The sequence below is a fragment of the Pygocentrus nattereri genome, chromosome 11 (assembly GCF_015220715.1).
Source record: "Pygocentrus nattereri isolate fPygNat1 chromosome 11, fPygNat1.pri, whole genome shotgun sequence".
In the NCBI taxonomy this organism is placed as follows: Eukaryota; Metazoa; Chordata; class Actinopteri; order Characiformes; family Serrasalmidae; genus Pygocentrus; species Pygocentrus nattereri.
This window is the reverse complement of record NC_051221.1, coordinates 16,996,982-17,018,792: the sequence shown is the minus strand read 5'-3', so window position 1 is coordinate 17,018,792 and position 21,811 is coordinate 16,996,982. Positions and strand designations below refer to the sequence as shown.

General features: G+C 40.1%; 1 protein-coding gene across 3 annotated transcripts; it reads left to right on the top strand.

The window, feature by feature from the left end:
- Positions 1-360: 360 nt before the first annotated feature.
- Positions 361-21,463, top strand: hmgxb3 (HMG box domain containing 3). Of its 3 annotated transcripts, XM_037542343.1 has the most exons (22): positions 361-540; positions 2,694-2,832; positions 3,826-3,981; positions 4,296-4,470; positions 4,778-5,302; positions 6,272-6,370; positions 6,552-6,683; positions 8,176-8,534; positions 8,931-9,034; positions 9,630-9,716; positions 9,842-9,930; positions 10,178-10,276; positions 10,465-10,611; positions 11,286-11,596; positions 11,805-11,935; positions 12,668-12,799; positions 13,131-13,315; positions 13,744-13,960; positions 14,893-15,026; positions 15,649-15,768; positions 16,944-17,153; positions 18,633-21,463. In XM_037542343.1, the coding sequence occupies exons 3-22, from the start codon at positions 3,839-3,841 to the stop codon at positions 19,155-19,157; spliced, it is 3,924 nt and encodes a 1,307-aa protein (XP_037398240.1). In that variant the 5' UTR covers positions 361-540; positions 2,694-2,832; positions 3,826-3,838; the 3' UTR covers positions 19,158-21,463. The 3 variants fall into 3 exon arrangements, with proteins under 3 accessions (XP_037398240.1, XP_017559279.1, XP_017559277.1); XM_017703790.2 differs by lacking the exon at positions 2,694-2,832 and having other exon boundaries at positions 10,465-10,605; XM_017703788.2 differs by lacking the exon at positions 2,694-2,832 and having other exon boundaries at positions 362-540.
- Positions 21,464-21,811: the final 348 nt, after the last annotated feature.

Sequence of the window (21,811 nt, the reverse complement as noted above, 5' to 3'; positions counted from 1 at the left end):
TAAAAATGATAAAATATATTTTACAAGTATAAATAAAACGTAATAAATAATAAATTATAATAAATAATTACAATAAAAATACAAAATAACAATCTAAACAATTTACAACAGAATCGTAATAAAATAAAATAAAAATGTAATTAACAAATTTATAAAAATTATAAAACATAATAAAATAATGAATTGAAGTCTATGATCTTCACAATTGAGAAGATTAGAGATCGTTCGTCGTTTTGGGTCTTTTTCCCTTTGGCTGTCCATTTCTGTATCAGGCTACAAACGAAACTCTTCACGTGTTTAAAAGCTCGTTTCCGATTGGCTGGTATTTATTCATCGCTGCGCGGGATTGGCTGCGGACCTTAGCAACAGTGCGCCATTTCTAATGGAACGGAAGGGAGGAAAGATCTGTAAAAGCGTCTTTCTCCGTCTGAAATTTGCCCTTTCCTCGGGCACGTCGTTTCGCTATGCGGCGACGGGCCGAAGATGAAGCGTTTCAGCTGTGATCTGAGAGGTTTGGGGACGATTCGTGCGGCGCTGGAGGTAAGGTTGCAACAAGGCAGTCGCTCATTGGCCGCCTGGCGGTCCGTCCTTCAGTATGGAGGCTCCGCGCTAATCCGCACGGCCCGCGCTCGCCCGGGTGGGAGATGCGGCGCTAGCTCTGCGAGTTCAAGTTGGCTTCCTATTCGCCAGCTTCTTGGTCGAATTTTCCGTTCCACCTTAAATGGTGCAGCAGCAGTGTAACCCCTTCACCATTTAAGGCGGGACGGGAAAATCCGTGGGCACCAGTCTGGAGTGGGACACAAACAGGCCGCGAGTCCCTGAGATTCATGTGTGTTACGATGGGAATCGTCCTGAAGGGGAATTCCACCGGAATTTCAGAATTCAGTGGTTGAGATGTAAATAAAATCATTCAGAGCGGATTTTATGCGCAGCGTTTCATTTGTAGAGAAACGTACAGACTTGGATTTCTTCACAGTGGTGCAGATAGGAACCAGGGGTCGCCACGTCAGCAACACAAATATAGTTATACATTTCTTTACTATCCAAACCACCAGTGAGCCTACACGAGCCTTCTGAGTTTTTATGCGTGGCGCTGATGATTGTGAAACAGTAGGTCTTTGGGGACTATCTTGCCTTACAACGCTGTGCGTTTACCCCTCCACCATGAATGGATTAAAATAACTTGATACGATTCAATTTTACAGCGAAACATTATCACAAAACTAATGAAAACAGTGGCTCAGACATCAGGCAGAGTATTCATAAACATTTAATGTAGTAACTGCCTGTGATGACGCTTTTAGAGGTATTAAACTCTATAGACATCTGGTTCCTATCACCACCACGGTTAACAATTCTGACTTGGTAAGTTGCTCTAGATTGGATCAGGTCACATCAAATCACTCTGAATGACTTTGTTGACATGTGAACCATTTAATTATGCAGAAATTTAGAAATTTTGGTGGAATTGCCCTTTAAGGAAGAGCCTGTTTAGATGATGCTCTGTGGCTGAGACGGTCCGCCAGCTGTGTCAGGCTTTGCCTCACTTGTTTTCTGTTTTGTGTTGTTACTTGGGGCTGGGCGGATCAGTACTAACCCTGAGGCTTCTCTTTCCACAGCTAAAATCTCGATATTAGGGAAAGTTCCGCTGAGTGTGTGCATTGTTCAAGTGCTGAGATGTGAATAAAGTCATTCAGAGTGGTCTGATGTGAAAGGGTGTGTTGTATTTAAGACCGATTTATTGGTGGTAATAGGAATAAATAGAGACATTTTACTTTAATTGCTTTTGAAAATGAACCAACACTTGTCTTCTGAGGTTTTAAATGTAATGATGATGGAAAAATACTACTCAGCCCCTGAAGTGCCATTGTAAACAAAAAAAAAGCAACAACATTGTTTTCCCTTGCAATCTATTTGCATAATTATTACATTCACTTGCCAAATCCATTGCATTTGGAAGAGAATGCAAAATGATTGCATGGGAACACAAAATGTTTGCAAGGGAATGCAACATAATTTATTTTTTTTAACCACGCCATCTTAGGGCCTCCATAAAATACTGCTACATCTGCAGAAAAAAAACTGTTGCAGCCAAAACTTTGTCTCAAAAATATCCTAATACAACGTCTTATGTATCAGGCAGTGTAATCAGAAGTATTTAACGTGATCTCTTTCCATGGGCACAGCTCTTAAAGGTGTTAAACTGTTTGGACGTCTGGTTCCTATCACCACCACTGTGAACAATTCTGACTCGGTAATGAGTTTGTCTGGAGCGTTTCACGTCGACTACTCTGAATACTCTGAATTTTTCCACATCTTAATGATTTAATTATCCAGATGTTTTGAAAAAAATCATTGGAAGTTTTTTGTGTGTACTTTTTAATGAAATGCTGTTTCTTTGATGCTGAAAACAAAAAAGGATCGTAGAAAATGTGTAGGATAGGTCCTCGTTTCCTTTTACTGTCTCTCTCTACTCTCTGATTCTCATATGGACACACAGGAACAGATAGCCAATAAACCAGTGACTCCCAAGCCGGCCCTCAGGGCCCCTCATACAGTCCAGATTATCAGTTCTTTAAATTAGTCAGACACCTGGATACAGTGGCCCCCAAAAGCATTTAACCACATTTTAATGGTGTTCTTTAAGGTTCCTTCATAAAATGTTTAACACAATGATATGTGTGCATCCACAGCATCCAACTGATGCTAGGCTAGGCTGATTGTGTGGAGAAATTCCTGGAGAAGAATTCCAACCAGCCTCCACTAAGAGTGCTGTAAAGCACAGAGGTGGACTCGTCCAAGTCAGAGGCTATTTTTCCATCAGTGGTGATGGTGAGCTTGGGTTCACTGATGTGATTATGAGCTCAGAAGTGTTCAGAGGCATTTTGCATGCAAACCTACAGATGTCTGTAAAGAAACTGTTCAAACAGTAACTGTATAAAACGGGCAAACCGCTTTTTATCTTTGCTAAAAGTGAATTTATTGGTTTTGGAATTGTCACTTGGTTTGACTTTCTGTTTCCAGACACAAGTAACTTAACTTAAGTGATACTTTTTTAATCCCACAAATTCCACCTCTGCATTTAACCCATCCGTGAAGTGAAACACATACACACTAGTGAATATACACACACACTAGGGGGCAGTGAGCACACTTGCCCGGAGCGGTGGGCAGCCCTATCCACGGCGCCCGGGGAGCAATTGGTTAGGTGTCTTGCTCAAGTACACCTCAGTCACGGACTGTTGGCATCAGGGATCGAACCGGCAACCTCCAGCCCACGACTGCCCCCCAATACTTTTTTAAGTATAGCGTAAAGGTCCAAATACTTTTTAGGGCCACTGTAAGTCTTTAGAGGATAGGTTTGGTAAAAAAAACTCCCCTTTTCCCTTTTCCCCATTTCCCCTTGTGTCCAAGGTTTGCTTCTTTAATTTTGCACTGGAGATATGAAGCCACAGCTTTTGTGTGACAAACTTACATTTCTTGTTACCTACATAAGCGATGTAGTTCCAGTGCAGTAATAAAGATACCTTGGCTGACTGACAATGTTTGAAAAGGGGATTTTTTTCATGTAACCATTCCTTTAACAGATACATATTCATTCATACAAATCTCATTGGCTCATTGTGTGGGCTGCATACATCTGGAGGTATTAAGCATAGTGCAGGCAGATCTCATTCATGTGGCCGTATGAAAGCCGTATGAAAGGGTGACGGCGTCCACGACTGAGAAGCCGTTCTCTGTTCTCGATGGGTATTTTTCTGTCTACCATTGCACATCTCTTTTTCTGTACCTTTGTTCAGAGTGGCTCTTCTTGTATTCCTATAGAACCATCACCGTGATGGATGCCATATATGAGGAGACGGAAGTGAAGGTGATAGAGGAGGTGGAGAGCTGTTACACTCTAGTGGACCTCCACTCATCCAAGAAGAAGAAGAGAAGTAAAGGCAGTGGAGAACATGCTGACAAACCTAAAAAACCCCGGTAACTGCTTTGATTAGCTGTTCAAGAACGATGCTTTATGTGAAGGGAAACCTCCGTGTTTTGTAGGTATACGCATGGCTTTAGGCAAGCAGTGTGTGCAGAGCTGTCAGTGGGGTATAAGCTTCTGTTACTTGTTAGCCACATTAGCCTTGTAGCTCTAGTGTAAAATTAAAGAAGAAACTCAGACACTAAACATGCCTTCGCTAAATCACTACATTTGGAGGAGAAATTTAGCAAATTAGATTTTTCTCCAAACTATTCCTGGGAGTGAAATTCCCTCTAGCAGTCTAAATATAAATGTGTGTCTCCTGCAGGTCTGCCTACCTGCTGTACTACTTTGATGTACATCAGAGTCTGCAACAGGAGCATCCAGACATGCCGCAGTCTGAGATCAACAAGCGCATCAGTGACAGCTGGAAGAGGCTCAACGTGGCTGATAAAGGCTATTACCTGGAGAGGGCCAAGATGGAAAAAGAGGGGGTGGACCCGGTAAATCATGGTCATAGTTCGGCTAGTAAAAAGCATTTCAGCATGATCGTGTCCCGTCTGTTGCTGTCCTCACTAAAACTTTTGTCTCCAGTATGGTAACTTTAAAGGCGACAAAATACAGTTACTGTAACAAGGCCCGATAACAAAAGCATTGTAACAAGTAATTGTGGATGATTTCTGTTGGTTCATTTGTAATAAATTGTTTAAATAAGGTAAAGGACAGCTGGCATTTTTATTTCATTTTTAGATAAAAAAAAGTGATGATTTGAACTTTCTGAATCTACTATTTTGTTTCCCCTCTTGATAGACCACACAGTCAGCAGCGTCTTCCCAAGATGTACCAGGCTTCCGCAAAATCCTCCCAAGGACCAACTATATTCTCCTCCCAAAGAGTTCAGTAGGTGAGGGGAGGTCAGGAGGTTCCATGGAAGTGTGTATGGAAGGTGGGGTTGATTCTTTTGGGGAGGAACCCCCTCAGGCTTCTGCCCAAGAACCCCTGGTGTCCCCCTTGACTCTGGGCAGTGAAGTGGAGCTGGTGGAGCAGTGTATAGCGATTGAAGCTCTGGGAGAAGACAAAGCTGCGTCTTTGAGCAGATCTGCAGCGCTCCAAGGAATTTTGTCTCAGTATTCCAGCTCAGCTGGAAGACCTCTGGCATTTGCGCAGGATGGTTGCCATGGCACCACCCTACTGGTGAAAGAAGACGATGGCAGGGCAGTGGGCGAGGCTTATGGTGGCATTGGCTTGGCAGTGGAGGAGGGGCTTGAGGATGGTGCTATGATGCCTTCGGTCAAAGTGGACACAACTCACCTGGTTGCCATTATACCCAATCAGGTAAGACTGGTTGTCCTTGCTTCAAATGAAATGTCTCATACTACTCTATAACAAGATAGGAGACGATAATATATACATGTACACTCACCGTCCACTTCATTAGGTACATCTGTTCAATTGCTTGTTAAATAGCTAATCAGCCAGTCACATGGCCACAACTCAATGCATCTAGGCATGTAGAGGTGGTCAAGACAACTTGCTGAATTGCAGACCCACCACCACCACCCGCCCCCACAACCGATCTGGCGGTTGGCGCTTTCCTCCAAGCGCATTCGTCTGTCCCATGTTGTTGCGTGACCAGCACTTTGAAAAGAAGCGGTGGCTGGTTTCACATCCTCCTAGTGTTGATGGCATCGTGTGATTGGGGGAGTCCTAACTAGCGGGTGCAGTTGGAAACGACTAAATTGGGGAGAAAATTGGGTTAAAAAAAAAGGGTGTTAATATTTAATAATAGGCCAGCATTGAAAGACACTCGGACCTTTTATTATGTTATGGTATTATGTTAATTGCTTACTTGCATCATGTAGTAAAGCATCTGGACATATGTTTCGTTTATGTGTACTCAAGTTCACATAAGTTTTCTATTTTTTCATGCATAAGTATTTTGAAAATGAAAATACATAAATAAATGTTTAAATGGGGAGTGTTTTATGAAAAGCCTAGAACTCTGTTAATCTGAGGAAAGTGCTGCCTTTATAAGTAGTAAAAGATGATCTGTGATCTGTGTAGCGTTTCCTGTGCCATTGCCCTGTATTTCAAGCTTAGCTTTAGAATGAAAACCCTCCATGTTGTAATTACTGTAATTTGGCAATTCATCACACTATTTCAGTGTCTTTTCTAATGCACTTTTTATTGTACAATATCACATTTATGCAAAAATTAGTTTCTGTTGAAGGAAATTCACAAATGACTTCTGTTTTACTCTTACTTACTGTAAAATAATTCATTTTTTTTATCTGTTTTCTTTAGGAATTGGTGGAAAGCAAAGTGTTTCCAGCAGCCAGTCCCATAATGATGCTCCCGGTGATGAACCATGCCAAACCAGACTCTAAACACTCCTTCAAACTGGTCAGTAATATTTAGAGGTGAAGGAACATAGAAGTGTTCTTTAAAATTCCAGCCCTTTCTGTTGCCAGTTTGAGTCAGTTGAATACAGTGTTAACCTCAATAAGCTAGTTATTTGGTTACTTAAGGACAAGTCAAGGCACAGCTTGTTTAACTCATAACTGTTCTGACTTTTTGTCTTTAGTCTATAAAGTACACGAGGAGAGGCCGAGGGAGTTGCAGCACTCCTGGATGCTCTTTCACTTACGTGACTCGCCATAAACCACCACAGTGTCCTGAATGTGGACAGCACCTCGGTGGCAAGTGGGTGCCGCCTGTAAGTAAAAACCACTTCCTCATACTGTGCCACAGCTCTATCTGTGTCACCTATGTTAATATGAGAACTGTTATCATGTTGAATAACCAAAGCAGCATAAAAAAAAAATCTGTCTTTCTTCCTCTAGCTATTTTTGCTGCATCTGTCAAACTCGGGGTACCTGGTAGCATCTGTAACACTTGTATTTACAAGCTAACATGTTCAGTAGCACAGAAGAAAATTTAGACAACTGGAAACCTCATCCAAAAAGAAACAAGATGTTCAGTGCAGACCGTGCTCAAATGTTCTTTTGGGACATTTCTATCATCGATTGTTTTTCAAAGTTATTTCATTTGTTGAGTTATTGTGGAATACATGTGTGCTTTACCATATTCAAAGGTGCATCATTTCAGCTATTTTATAAATCAATCAGTTATTTGGGTCAAACATTGAAAGTTACGAATCAAGCATAAAAAATGTGCTAAAGTTGAAGAAAAAGCAGGATGTGTTCAACACCTGCTGCACTCTGGTCATCCAAAAGACAAAATCCAAGCCTGGCTGAGCATCAGAGGTGCAGACAGAGGTATGCAACAAAATACTGACCTAAATAAAGTACTAAATACAAACGTTCATAAAGGAAAGAGACACTGTTTGTCCCGCTAGTGTTTCAGTACTTTTACATGCCTGACTTAAGTTTTCACTTAATTACCGGGATAATTCTAAGTTTCGGTTATTAAACCTGGTTATTGTTACTTCTCTGATGCATACAAAAGAAATATAAATTTGTCTTGGAAAGTAATAAATAAACAAGGTATTTATTGCAATGAGAGAGTGCCATAAGACTACTTTTAAATTCTGCACATGTTTGAGAACTGACAAAATATGCGTGTGGGCCAATATAAGTCAACCAAAAGTGGCTTCTGGAAACCCTGTTTACATTTATCAAACCAAGGAAGTGTCTCCTTAGTGAAGCGGTTAGGTTTCAAATCTAATGAGGAGCTTTTAGTGACAGAAGCTGTTCCTTCAGATGAACTAATGTTAAACACAGTGCTAGATCGAATCAGAATGCATTATAATTTATAATTCTAAAATATTTAAATCACAAAAGTGAGTGCTGTGCAGTTCTGTTCAATCTGATGGATTTATCAAGCCGGCTGTGAGAAGTTAAGAAAAGCCAACTTGGCAAAAAAATAATAATTTTAACAATACAGTAATCCAGATGAAGCTTAGTATACCAGTAGCACCTTTTTAGTCTAATAATTCAGGCTAATTTACTCCCAGCACCGTTCTCACTGCAGGCTTGTTTAGCGTTCATCCTTCTCCTGAAAGAGGAAGGAATGTTTATAAGCAATTGTGATTGGCTGAGCGATGTGTCAGTCATAAGACAAGCAACTACATCTACATTCTCTTTTAATTCCTAACTTAATGTCAGATTAGACTTTTGTTTTTGTTGGTGAGAACAGCCGTTTCTAAGTCCAAGTCCTGCTTCAGCTGACAGATTTTTGTGTTGCAGGCGGCCAAAGGAACGACACCTGATTCTGCCCCATCTTTGCGGAAACAGCCGAAGAGCCAGGTTGAAGATTCTGGTTCTGTTGCCTCGTCCTCTGAAGTGGCACCACAGAACACTGTCCTGTCGTCTAATGTGGACACAGGACAGAGAAAGGCTGCTGAGAACAATACTGATAAAACAGCAGGGTCAGCTAAAGCTCAGGGCAACAGCTCTGCAGGAAAAGGAGAAAGAGGAGCGAATGCCCTAAAGGGTGGACGTCGCAAGAGAGAAAAGACGGGTGCAGTTACAGCGTACAAGGCAGCAGATGGCGACCTCATCAAAAATTCAGAGGGCTCTCGTGGTGCTGAATCAACAGGTGTCATGTGAGCAAGTTTGATTTGGCATATTTAAGTATTCTGAAGTGTTTTGTAACCTAAAATCTACCCACTGCACCAGTAACATATAGATGATTACCATGGACAATACCTCCAGTGTGTTTCCCTGTATTTTAGTAAGAACTGAAAACCCAGTGACTCAAAACTCACTTATAATAGAAGCAGGTGCTTCTTCAAACATTCAGAATTGTTGTCTGTGATAACCGATGGTGCATTACAATGCGGCAGATAAAGATCAGGTTAAAAATGCTGGAATGTTCCTTTAAGCATGTGTGAATGTAAATATTAGCTACTGTGATGTGAAAGTCATGTTTACATTAGTGAAATGAGTAACTGTGATAGATTGCTTTTACTTTGACTCTGTGGTAATATGCTTGTCTTTAGTGGGTTAAGTGGCAGCCGTGTTCGCATCATTAGTAAAGACAAGAGCAGCAGTAGTGGTCAGAAACGCCGGATTAGAGCCATTCTCCCTGCCCCTTCTACCTCAAGTAAGCCTTTTCATCAAAACATCGTCAATATGTTAAAGGTTTTGTAGCACTTTCATACACATGGGCTACAAAGCAGCATAATAAGAGTGTAATGGACAAAATATTATTTGAGTAAAAGTAGAGAGATTCTGCTACTTAAGTAAAAGTATGGAAGTACTTTGTTCTGATTGTACTCAAGTATCAGAAGAAATACATATGATAGAGCTATTATTTTGAAGTTCTACCTAGTTTTTGTGACAGAAACCAGCTGTCTGTAGAGTTTGCACGTTGCCCACAAAAGGTGTTTACTTGAAATGGTTGTGAAAACGATGCCTAGTACTTGAGGTATTGTTTTGCCTGCATACAGCCACAATTAAAGATTTAGAAGGTGTTCACCTATATAATATAACAACTAAAATAAGTACCTTTTACTTCTAATATTCTAGTCCATTCACACTTTTACTCAAGTAATGTTTTACCTAGACTATTTCTCCTTTCACTCAAGTTCAGAAGTGTTGTGCTTTGTCCACATCTGGAAGTAGAGGTGAATATGTTGGTGGTTTGGTGATGAAACGTGACTGTATTAAGGTTAAATGTTTTCCTATGTCTTTAACAGGTATTCCATCTCAGCCAGCTGTTGTTCAGTGGATAGCAGTACAACCAAGTAAGATAAAAAGTGACACAAAAATCAACAGCAGAGCAGGTAAGTTATTACTGAATGCATATACTTAGCACTGATATTGCCTAAATTGTTGATTTGAGTTAAGTATATTAAGTTTCATCATCAAATGTCTATTTAAATATATACTGGTTTCTTTGTTTTCTCAGTTAAGGCCCCCAATGAACGGATTCTGGGCCTGAAACCAAACACTCTGAAGCAGCTGGGCCACTCTGTGGCTCCAAGCACCTTAGAGCAGGTGAGAGAAGCTTAACACGGACCTCTAATATCTGATTGATTTGCTTCTTTAACATACAAAACGTAGGCATAGTTTGGCTTAAGCAAAAGCAGCATTTCAGGGCTATTTTTCTCACAGCTATGTTGTGAATCTACCACATTCCCCAGAGAACCAGAACTGGTATCTGTCTGGAATCTGGTTTTGTGATACATGATAGAAAATACTTCACCAAAATAATTCCTGACAAGTCTTTGCTTCTGTGTTCTAGAAACCTACTGCAATCAACAGTAACCAGTACATCGTAACAGATAACGGAGTGAAGATCCTGTCCATGGTGCCTTTCAAGCAAAACTCCGGCACTTCACTGGTTAGTGCTGGGCTTTAGCCAGGGCCCAGTTGAACTGTGTAAACAAAATAACACTACGTGTGAGGCATTTAACATGCCAGTAAAAACTTTAATACAAACACAGTTAATTTGTTTAGATATTGACTTGCAGACATATGGAATTTGTTCACATCTCCAGTTTGTTTTTGATGGTCTGTTTGTTTTGACAGGCTCTCGGCTTATCCACAGCACGTGGCAGGGGTAGATGTAAAAACCCTTCCTGTGATTACATCTATAAGAACCGACACAAGCCTCAGTATTGTCCCAGCTGTGGATGCGAACTCACCACCAAAACAGCCAAGAAAGCCAAAGTACCAGTGAGCTACAGCTCTTAATAAGCACATGTCACACTAGAAAAAAGGGATTGTCATGAGTCATGATATCAAATTTGCTACAGCTACAGTGCTAATACCTCGCCTAATAGCATTGTGCAAGCTGCATAAATCATCAAGCACTTGCCTCAGAACTCAAGTTGTTGTTAAGTTTTTGTTAAGTAAAATAAATTTGTTTTTCTAAATGAAAATAAGTAAATTGGCCTGTGTAAATGTTACGGCATATTGACTAATTAATGTTTAATTTTTCCAATATGTGAAACAAATTAATAGAAATTGTGCTGCACAGTTTGCAGAAAAATGCCATATTTAGATTTGTTCCCTGAGGATGTGATCACTCATTTTCACTTAGAAAATCGAGTAAACGTGCAATTTGACTGGGGCTGTTTAAACTTTTGCATATGACTACAGTGGCATAAACCACATAAGAGAGTTTGAGTTTTCACTTTGATACATTGCCTTTATTTGTTGTGTTCTATGTTTAGGGCATATCTAAAACAAAACAAAAAATGACATATGGGGAAATGTTTGAAGCAATTTATCTAAAAAATGAATGACCAATGGTGTGACATTAGGTTCTATAGGTTAGAAGCAACTGCTAACATAACAAAACAGCTAACAGATTACTCACCCCTCACTGTCCTGTATGTTCTCTGCAGTCATCTCCAGAGCCGGAGAGTCACTCTGCAGGTCTACTGGACCCGTCCCAGCCCTTAACCCCAGCTCAGAGAGAACTCCAGCGTCAGTCCACTGTGGCCCTGCTCAAACACAGTCTACAATACCCTGAGAATGAGGCTGAGCTGCAGGACGTCTTCAACCTCATCCACAGCCTCAACCATGCACAGCGAGATGGGGACGGAGAGAGAAACGAAGACTCTGTGTCACTGCAGAGCGGTTGGCCGAGCTCCTATGAGCCGGCGGCCACTCACTGCAGCTTGTGCCACTATCCGCTTTACAGAGGAGAAGAAAGGTGAGGTCACACACATCATCCTCTCTTTGTCCACACAAAGTGATCATCTTTGGCAAAAAGGGGCCGAAGCAGTGAACATGGTAGTAGATACTCCGTTAGCAAGTTGCTAGATGTGTTAAGATACCTACATTAACTTAATCAAAACTAATGTACTGCTTACCGTGTGTGTGTGTGTGTGTGTGTGTGTGTGTGTGTGTGTGTGTTGCAGTTGTTCGTTAGCGGGGCAGCAGCACTGCTGGTTAGTGACTGAGTCTCTGCTACAGCCGGTTTCTCTGCAGCCGAAAGTGTGTCTTAATCTGCAGTGCCTGACTGTCCACAGTTTCACTGACCTGCACCCAGGTGAATGAACAACACCACACAGTACTGTGCAAAAGTCAGAGACCACTCTTTTATTTTTAGATTACTAGTAAAAAAGACATTAAGCATTATTCATTTTTCACTGTCAGAAAAAACAGGAGATGGATATTTAACAGAAAATTCCACAAAAGCCTCCAAGTATAGTATCAAATCTGTCAGTATTTAACCTATACACTCTTTACTTTCGTGCATCTACTGCCACTTTAACTCGTTCTCAAACTTGTCGTGTCGAAAAATATCCCTGCAGATTTTTTAGATAACAAAGCAAGTCTCCTGAAACGAATGTAATAAAGGCAAAGTGTTGACACGCTAAGTACTGAACATTTTGAACATGTAGTTGTTAAGGATTTTGTTTAATTTTCTGTCCATTTTTGGATGTTTTGACTGGAAATTAATTAAGTGGTGTTCATACAAGGGAAAAGACACTTCTGAGATAAATGATTTAAACAGTTTTTAGGTGCCTAAGACACAATACTGTATGTGTAGTAATTTGCTCACTGTACCAGGTAACGGACATATCATCTTGTATATTTCAGCCCGGTATGCTTTACAGTCATATTAACGTATTGGGACTGGTATTACACAAATATTACTAGTTACCACAGGCATGTGTGTGCATACAGATGCTTAATCGTCTTTTATCAAGATGGTGTAAACAAACCGAATGTAACTTGTCCATAGCGTGAGTAAGTGAGCTGTGTTTAAATATTTTAGGTTTGTTTAACGTGGGGAACCAGCTGCTGGTGAGTCTGGATCTGTTTTTTAAGATTAGAGCCCAAATCAAACTGGGACAAGACCCTGCACTCGCAGCCCTGGACATTCTCAACAACACCCACGCTCCATCAGGTACCAGTGCATTCAGATACATATACATGGCCCTATGTGTCTTCTATGCCACGCACTTCCGTGTGGATATATTATATTGGAATATTAATAATTAAACAAAGTTCTTAAATGATAAATCAGATATTGCAGTTCTCTGTTTATAATCATTTTTGTTGGGTTTTCTGCCTTTAGATTTTATTTGAACTTTTCATCCGTTTTTTTTTTCAGTATGTAATGTAATCACCAGTTGTCTTCAGCTTCCATTCATAGGATGATGTTCAGGTGCTGCCCTAAGGCTTTGGCTGCTTTTCCTCATCTGCTCCTGTGCTCTGCTCTTCTCTCCATGTCCCAGGCTGTGTGTTGAGTTCAGAAGTGCAGACTCATTTGCAGGAGTTGTTGTGTAGTGGCTACTGGGCGTTTGAATGTCTGACAGTCCGTGACTACAATGACATGATCTGTGGTGTATGCGGCATTGCCCCTAAACTGGAAATCGCCCAGCACAACGCAAACATTGTCTTGCAGCTTAAGAACGTGGAGGTAAAATAACAATCAATACCACTTTATCCTGTTCCTATAAAATACTTTATGCAGAGGAAACGGAATAACATAGCCCTTCAGCCGAGATATGTTTGGTGTGGCATTGGAGGAAATGACTTGCCTCAAACTGCGCCGTGTTTAAGTTGTTAAGTAATCTCAAGTAAACATGCTTATGACACCGTTTTTTATAAAATGCTTGAATTTTGGCTGTGCTTTTAAAACCATGTCATACAGTACAGAAAGCACATGAACAAGTCTATGAGATTACTTAACACACTGCTTGGACATGCTGTCTGTGTAATGCTTATTGGTGTTATATGAGCCTCCATGGCATGTTAGGTGCATTAGCCTCGTGGCTAAGTTTTGGCTGATTAACTGTATATGAAAAAATATTGACTATCTCTCTTTCTCTCTCTCGCTTTCTGAAGTTCACCTGGCCGGACTTCCAGGCATCAGAAGAGGTTCAGGTGGAGGAGTTTTGGCTGGCGATGGAGAGTGAAGCTCTGGAGCAAGCTGCCTTCCCCTCCAGCATCTCCATCACTCGCTTCGATGCCTCCATCATCGCTCCCTTCTTTCCTCCACTGATGAGGAGTACTGTGGTCATCAACACTGAAAAGGACAAGATCACCAGCACACCCCACACAGGTGAAGGCCAATATCTGATTACTGCACAAATGGCATAGTGAGTGTGTAGAACTAGTTAGATTTATACTGATTCAGTGGTGTTTATAATGTGAAATCAACATCAACTGTACAGCTACTGTGAAATATTTACATTTGGTTACATTTCATTACGTTTGTGCTTGTTGATATAGTAACTGACTATATATACAATAGCTGAAATACAGTTCAGTGCCAAAGTAATTAAAAAAATAATTTATTGGACCTATAACTGATACTATGGACTATGGAGAATGATTGAATTACGACAGGGTGGTCCTTTACAGCACCGCTTTAGGAGCCCGGGAACCTCACAGACCAATCATATGTGTTGTACATATCACACGTGGTGCTACTCAGGCAATCAGATCTGTGCCTTACGATGAGCACTGAGACTCGAATGAGTAATGCACACACAGAGGAGAGATGAGGCGAGAACCAAGCAGTCAGAATGGCTTTCTCTAAAAAGAGGAAACTGACAGTAAATGTTGTTGAAATACGACTGAATTGAACTTTATTAGATTCGACACTAGGTTTTCTCTAACTGGAACTTATTGAACTTTAAATACCGCTGCGCTAGAACATGCTAGAGCATTCACTTTGTATTCATTTTCGTTCATTTTCAAAGAGAGCTGGCTATTTCTAGCAATAGGAGAGTTCGAACATTGGCGACGCAAAGTGGGCGGAGTCAGCAACACAACAGATTTGAGCAAAGTTATTTTATGCAAAGTAGGTGCAAAGCAGTATAGCGATTACCAGTGGGAATCAAGCTGGTTGGTACGTTTTCTTTTTTTTCCTTCGCCACTATGAAATGTTCTGGAAACATTTGACATACACACCATAGTGTTACACTGTGTGTGTGTGTGTGTGTGTGTGTGTGTGTGTGTGTGTGTGTGTGTGTGTGTTGGCTGTATCAGGAGACCTGTCAGTGCTGGTGCGATTGATCCATGATGGTCAGTTGAGGCCAGAAGAAATGGACCAGTATACTGAGGAGGAGCTACGACACATACTGGAGCAGTGTGGAACACCTTCAGCATCTGACAGCACCAAGGTACACAAACTTCATATCTTACAGCCCTGTGCAAAAGTCAGAGACCCCTTCATTCATTTAATGTCCAGTCAAAAGTGTCATTATATACACCATATTATATATATAATCTCACATTTTCAGTGTTTAGTCTGCCCACTCTTGCCTTATTTCAGCTTCCATATTTTTCAGGAAACTTGCCCTCAGTTTTTCAAAGAAATCTGCAGGGATATTTTTCCCCATCCAAAATTTACTTCAATAATTTGGTTGCATTTCTTACTTCTCATGATCCGACTGATCCCAACACATTCAGAGATGTTAAGTTGTGGACTCAGGGGTGGTCACTCCATTGTTCTGAGAGCATCAGCAGTTTCTTTGTTTGATTTGCGAATGTTCATCTTTTTGACGGTTTCATTTTCTCAGTAACAGCTTCTTGACATCATACATCATTTCAGACCTTTGCACGGTGCTGTATAATCACAGCTACAGGAACTTGAAAGAAACTGACTCATCAACTTCATTTTTTTAAAATGTGGAAGCAGTTATTTCTGCTTATTATACACATTGTTCGTCTAAATGAAGGGAATGTGGTGGTAAAAGATAACTTTACAATAAAAAAATACTTTCTATTCTTCTCTGTTGCCAGGATGAGTTGATAGGGTCTGTGTGTTTACTCTATACACAAGTTCAAAATGGCCTCTCAACAGCCCCACAACCTCCCCAACATCTAACTGCAGGAAAACTCAGCAAAGTCTGCCCTCACCAGGTAAATCTACACTCGGCCTGCCAACCAACCTGATTTTAAACGCCATGTCACAGAGCACCATCATACACTACCATTCAGTTTGGAATAGCTTATTAATATTTATAAAATATTAATAATTTCAGTTTTTTTATTCAGTAATTTATACTGTGTAGACTGAAATACTTTGCGTTAGACACCAGAAAGAATGAGGTTTACTCAGTAAGTTTTTGGAAACGTTTAAGAAGTTTTAAAATGATAAATAGTATACTGTAATAATCTACGTTTTGTAATTTCTTAAATTTTTCTGCCTTGAGATTTAATCATTCCATTTCAAATACAAGGCATTCTGGATGTGAATAATATAAAAATCTTATTTTCAGTGTTCTGTTCATTATTCTGGAGACATCTAACCTTTTATTCAGCTTTTACAGATTCCAGCAAATTAGTCAAACCCCATAAAGCCATAGAATATTAGCTTAACTTCAACTTTAAACTTTTATCCATGTATCTTCAACAAATTCTTTTTAGATTATTCAAAACGGTGATCCCACACTTTTAAGCAACGTTTTAAATGCGTATATTTCTACTTCAAGCACTCTGTTTAAATATATACTTTTTATATGTCCATTGCAAGTCCAAGCATATTCCTTCTTAATGCTCAAAAGTGCTAATGTCACTAACAAACCTTAAAAGGTACGGAGTGACTTCATTTTGACTTCAAAGGTACCGCTTCATTTTTAAGTGGTTTGTTACTTGAAGTACGTCCAGACATTTTGCCATCATTTAAATGTAATGACAAATAACATAAATAAAGGTGTGAACGTGTGCATGAATGTATAGGTCTGTCTGTTTGCCCTGCAGTTCTGCCTTCCTCTCAATGACAGCTGGGTTAGACTTCAGCTTCCCCTGCGACCCAGAACGCTAAGCGGCTAAGAAAGTTTGTGTGTGTGTGTGTATGTGTTAACATTAACATGAGGCCATTTACAATTTATAAATGGTATCAGTTTATTTTGATTAGAATAAGCATTTTCAGCATAATTTTCCACTTCATTCAATGAACTACAAATTTTGGGTTTAAAACTAAAACATTCCTTTGATATTGTAGGCAGTAATTGTGAGTTAGAGTTACTGTTGAACTGTTCAGAAGTGTTGTGCTCAAAGTGTGGAGAACAGGTGGAAAAGTCTTTGCTCTTCAGGTGGTGTGTGGCTCTAAGTACTTGGTGCGTGGAGAGAATGCCCGTGACCACGTGGACCTGCTGGTGTCCTCTCGCTTCTGGCCGCCAGTGTATGTGACAGACTGCGCCCAGAAGGTGGCGCTGTGTGCAGATGTTCTCTATCCTGAGCTGGCGTCCCAGATGTGGGGGAGGAATCAAGGCTGCTTCTCTGATCCCACAACAGCAGCAGAGGTCAGCATGCTTCATGAGAAAACCTTTATTTTCATAGTTTGCAGAATGGTTCATCCTGGTCATGGCTGTTGTGTGAGATATTTGTTTTCCTTGTATGCGTTCAGACTTGCAGGTCATTTACAAAAAGAACATAGATGTTTAAAACGAGCTGTCAGATTTAAGGAACTTAAGCATTTTCAACTGAATGTGTATATTCTGAGTACTCGAGTCCACATAGAAATAAACTCTACTCAGTTCCCCTACCACTGTCCACAAAGAATCCTTGTCATGAGAACTGAGGAAGTTTTGTTTTTAAATGTAACTATGCCCAATGGTGTGGTCATTCTTTCCTTTAAGAATTACCACTATAGGGCTGTGGCTAAACCTTAGTCGTGAATCAAGAGGGGAAGTCAGGAGTACTTGGTTTTTCTGAATCGATGTTTGATATGAAAAATATTTATGATCTGTGTGCTTTTCCATGTGTGCTTCTCTTTGCTATGTATGAACAGATTTTAGTGTGATGTGGTGTCACACAGAGCAGGGCTAAGTTCACATTAGCCTCGCAAGCCAGACTTTTGCCTGTGTTCAGACAGTCTAATGGGCTCAATGTGACAAAGAACTGCCTTTTGCTTGACCAGAAAAGCCCCCCTAACTGACATGTAAAATAACCAACTGTGTATTGCACTGATGTGCTTCAGGGCAGGCAGTTTTTAAAATGGACTTTTTTTTATATACAAGCAGGTGATGATATTTTTTATTTTATTTTTTTTTTAAATAAGGACTACAGCAAAAGCACACCCACTTCCACATGTTTTTCAGTCCAGCTATGAGACAGTATGGTGATATTTTATTGTTCTCATGATGAAATTTATCATTGTAATACACATCATACTTGAGTGGGCATATATTGTCAGTAGTTAAAAAAAACACCTGAACAACTGGATATTTCATTAAAAAAGAGAATAATTTGTCCTGCTTAGTTGGTTTTAGTGCAGTACAGTATGTAAAATATGGGCTGTATAACATAGTAGTCAAAATTTTCAAGGCTGTTTTTAAATGTGGCAGTACAAGTGCACTAGGTCTGTGTCAAAGTATTGTGAGGCATATTGTGTGCAAGTATCACAATGTGATATCGTTGCCATATCAACCACCCTGGCCAGCTAATATATCTTGCTCCAGAAAACTGGAAATGTTTACAAAACTGTGTCCCATTACATAAATGCACGCAGCACATAGATGTGTGAACAACCAATCAGAGTGCAACTGACAAAATCCTGATAGGTGTGGGCAGCTTAATATGCAGTAGATATCAAAACATCCTTTCGTCTGCCTCATCTTTTACACAGTTTACATTTGTGAAATATTCTTATTCTCATTCTCTCTCTCTCTCTCTCTCTCTCTCTCTCTCTCTCTCTCTCTCTCTCTCTCTCTCTCTCTCTCTCTCTCTCTCTCTCTCTCTCTCTCTCTCTCTCTCTCTCTCTCTCTCTCTCTCTCTCTCAGTATGTCTCCTGCTCTGAGCTGCAGGATCAGCAGTACAGTGTGGATCTCTCCTCTGTGGACTCTAACCCCCGCCTGCACCCAGTCACCAAGTCCCTCTCCCGCTGGATAGTGCATCCCAGTGGTCCTGTTGATTTGAACCTCTCCCCAATGTCCTCCTCTCTGGACCCCCACCATGCCATCACGCTCTGCAAGGAGCTGCAGCCTTACTCCAGTCTTGTGTCAGCCCTAACCAGCAACTCAGGAGAAGACAAGAGCCTGTCAGGGGACAGCAAACCTCTAGTGTTCGATAACCCGGCACATTACTACCTCTATAACAGGCTGGTGGACTTCATGAACAGCAGAGACATTGTGAGCCAGCAGATAGCCGAGGTGCTGAAGGTGTGCCAGCAAGGCGAGGTGGTAATGATCCGGGACGCCCTCTACAGGCTCGGAGTGGCACAGCTAAACACTGAAGAGGAGCAGGGTGAGGATGAGGGAGAGGGAGACATGGACGCTGTCGCCGTGGAAGATATGGTGTTGGAATGACATCCACCCCGGGTACGTGACCTGTCCATGTTCTGCCCACAAGTGTGTCTTCTTGCAGCAGCTACTGTTCGAGGCTGGGCAAGCTTTATGTCCAACATCAAACAACTTTACATCCAGCAACAAGCATTTGGAAAAATCCCATTCATCCTGATAAGTCAGTGAAGTTGTACAATATAAACGTCAAAAAAATTAAGATGGACTAAAGTAATCATATTTGTCTTGTGATCTGTTGTGCAGTCCATATTCTAAATCAGCCCTGATATGCCACATTTTTTATGAACGTTCTGTAGCGACATACGGCAGCCATGCTGCAGAATGCCTTTCACCCTTTTTTCTTTGGGGCAGGGTGAGGGGGTTCACTCAGCGATAGCATACTGCACACAATCAATCTCATAAGCCTGTTGCAGAGCCCAGCTTTGTCAAAGTACATTAATTCTTCAAAGCAATTCACTGCAACGTTTTGAAGAGCCTAAGGCCTGACCGATATCTCGGTTGGCTGGTCATATTAGCTGATATTGACAACCTGCGGTGTTATCAGTATCTGTAAAATTATTGCAGATAATTAATGACCTTTTGGTGGCCAGATTGCCAGGATTTGATACAGATGTGCCACTGCGGAACCCAATGTGAGCTTAAAACCACTCTCTGTTTAAAACCACGTGTCATGGAAAACACAAATTTTAAAACATCAAAGTCTGATGTTGTTTGTAAACACTGTTAAATAATTATCAAAACATATTGTTCACTTTACAGACCACAAAACTGCACAAACAGCCTGAAATATATTTTTGTAGTCAAACGTTGACGTAAAACATATTTACTTAAATAGTTTTGATGTCATGAAAAAAAAGATCTTTTTCATATATCTGCCTATTCAGCCTAGAGCACTTTAGTCCCACCCACTCACCGTAAAGTTATAAGGAATGTTTCAGCCAATCCGGACAGAGCTCATATATACAAATATATATGCGTATATACAGATGACAGTCTAGAAGGTGTAGTAACAAAAGCAGCCAATTCAAAGGATAAATATAGTTTGGAAAATGGTCAAGTGAAAATAAATTACAACTGTTTTTGGTATATAAATCCACAAACCTTGTACGTGTAACAAAATAAATGCACGAAAAAAATGTAGTATGAGGCCCTTTAAACTACACATAAGCAATATGGGTTGAACTAGTGAATTTTGAAACCAGGTCTTTTGCATAGCAGTAACATTTTATAACACCAAGTACATTTTAACTAATGAAAAATAAAAGGTAATCAAAAGAAATCAAATGCGGTTTGCAAAGAAACACCAGTGCAGAAATATTTATAATATTTAATATTTTTAGTTTCTGTTGTTTATTTCAGTTTAAGGAGTGTCACCAACTGAGACATGAAACACTGTTTAACTAAAATGAAAAAAGATTAAAGTCTAACATACAAATCTTAAAAATATATTGGCTGATCTCATCAGTTATCAGATCTAAGCCCCTTAAAATCGTATTGGCCACAAATTGTTTTGCTATCAGTCAGGCCCTAGTTGTTACTCAATGTTAACAATTTTAATCGCTGTGCTGCTCGATTCTGTTGTTTATAGCTGTATCATATCTAAGGAGGTTGAAAATGAGGACAATAACAGCATAGAACTGAAATTAATAATGCAATTAAAATTCAGCTATTCTGACAGCTTCTTAATTGCTTGACTGGGATTTTTCTCAACTCCTTCTTTAATGTTTGTCCAGTCTGCAAAAGCTGCTATGAAAGAACACATTGGTGGGCTGAGCGTAGAAGGTCAGTTTAGTGGGACTGTTGCGTGGGCCTCAGTGAGAATGAGGAATCAGAAATGAGTGGGAAGAGTAACTCAGACACTGTGAGACAGACTTCCAGATGCAGAAAGAAAAGCAACAGCACCAAAAGACAAGGCACTGTGTGGACGGTAGTGATGTTAAGTTATAGTAAAAGAGGACGCTATTTATTGCTGATCAGAATTATGTGTGTTTGTAACAAAGAAACATAAAGTAATAGTGTTTATGATCAGTGTGTGTTAATGACGGTTAACTGTGATATTGTTTATATTAAAGAAAACCGCTTAATGCAAAAATTAGAGCTTTTATTGCAGCTCAGATTGACGTCTGTCCTTCCACATATTTATGTTTTCTTGTTCTCTCAGGCTTGACCTTTTGCCCAGTATTTTATCACATGCTGCCTCCAAATGTATCTGTTTGAGCGCTATGATCAGTTGGTTCCGCTGGTTTACCGGCTTTACAAGCTGGTACTGACAAAATGAATTAAAAGAATTGTGCAAGACACATCATTTGGAACTACAGTGTTGAAGCATCTTATATTCAACTTTAATTCACAAAATCAGTGTTGAAGCATCTTATATTCAACTTTAACTCACAAAATCAGTGTTGAAGCATCTTATATTCAACTTTAACTCACAAAATCAGTGTTGAAGCATCTTATATTCAACTTTAACTCACAAAATCAGTGTTGAAGCATCTTATATTCAACTTTAATTCACAAAATCAGTGTTGAAGCATCTTATATTCAACTTTAATTCACAAAATCAGTGTTGAAGCATCTTATATTCAACGTTAACTCACAAAAGCAGTGTTGCAGCATTTTAAATTTAACGTTAATTCACAAAATCAGTGTTGAAGCATCTT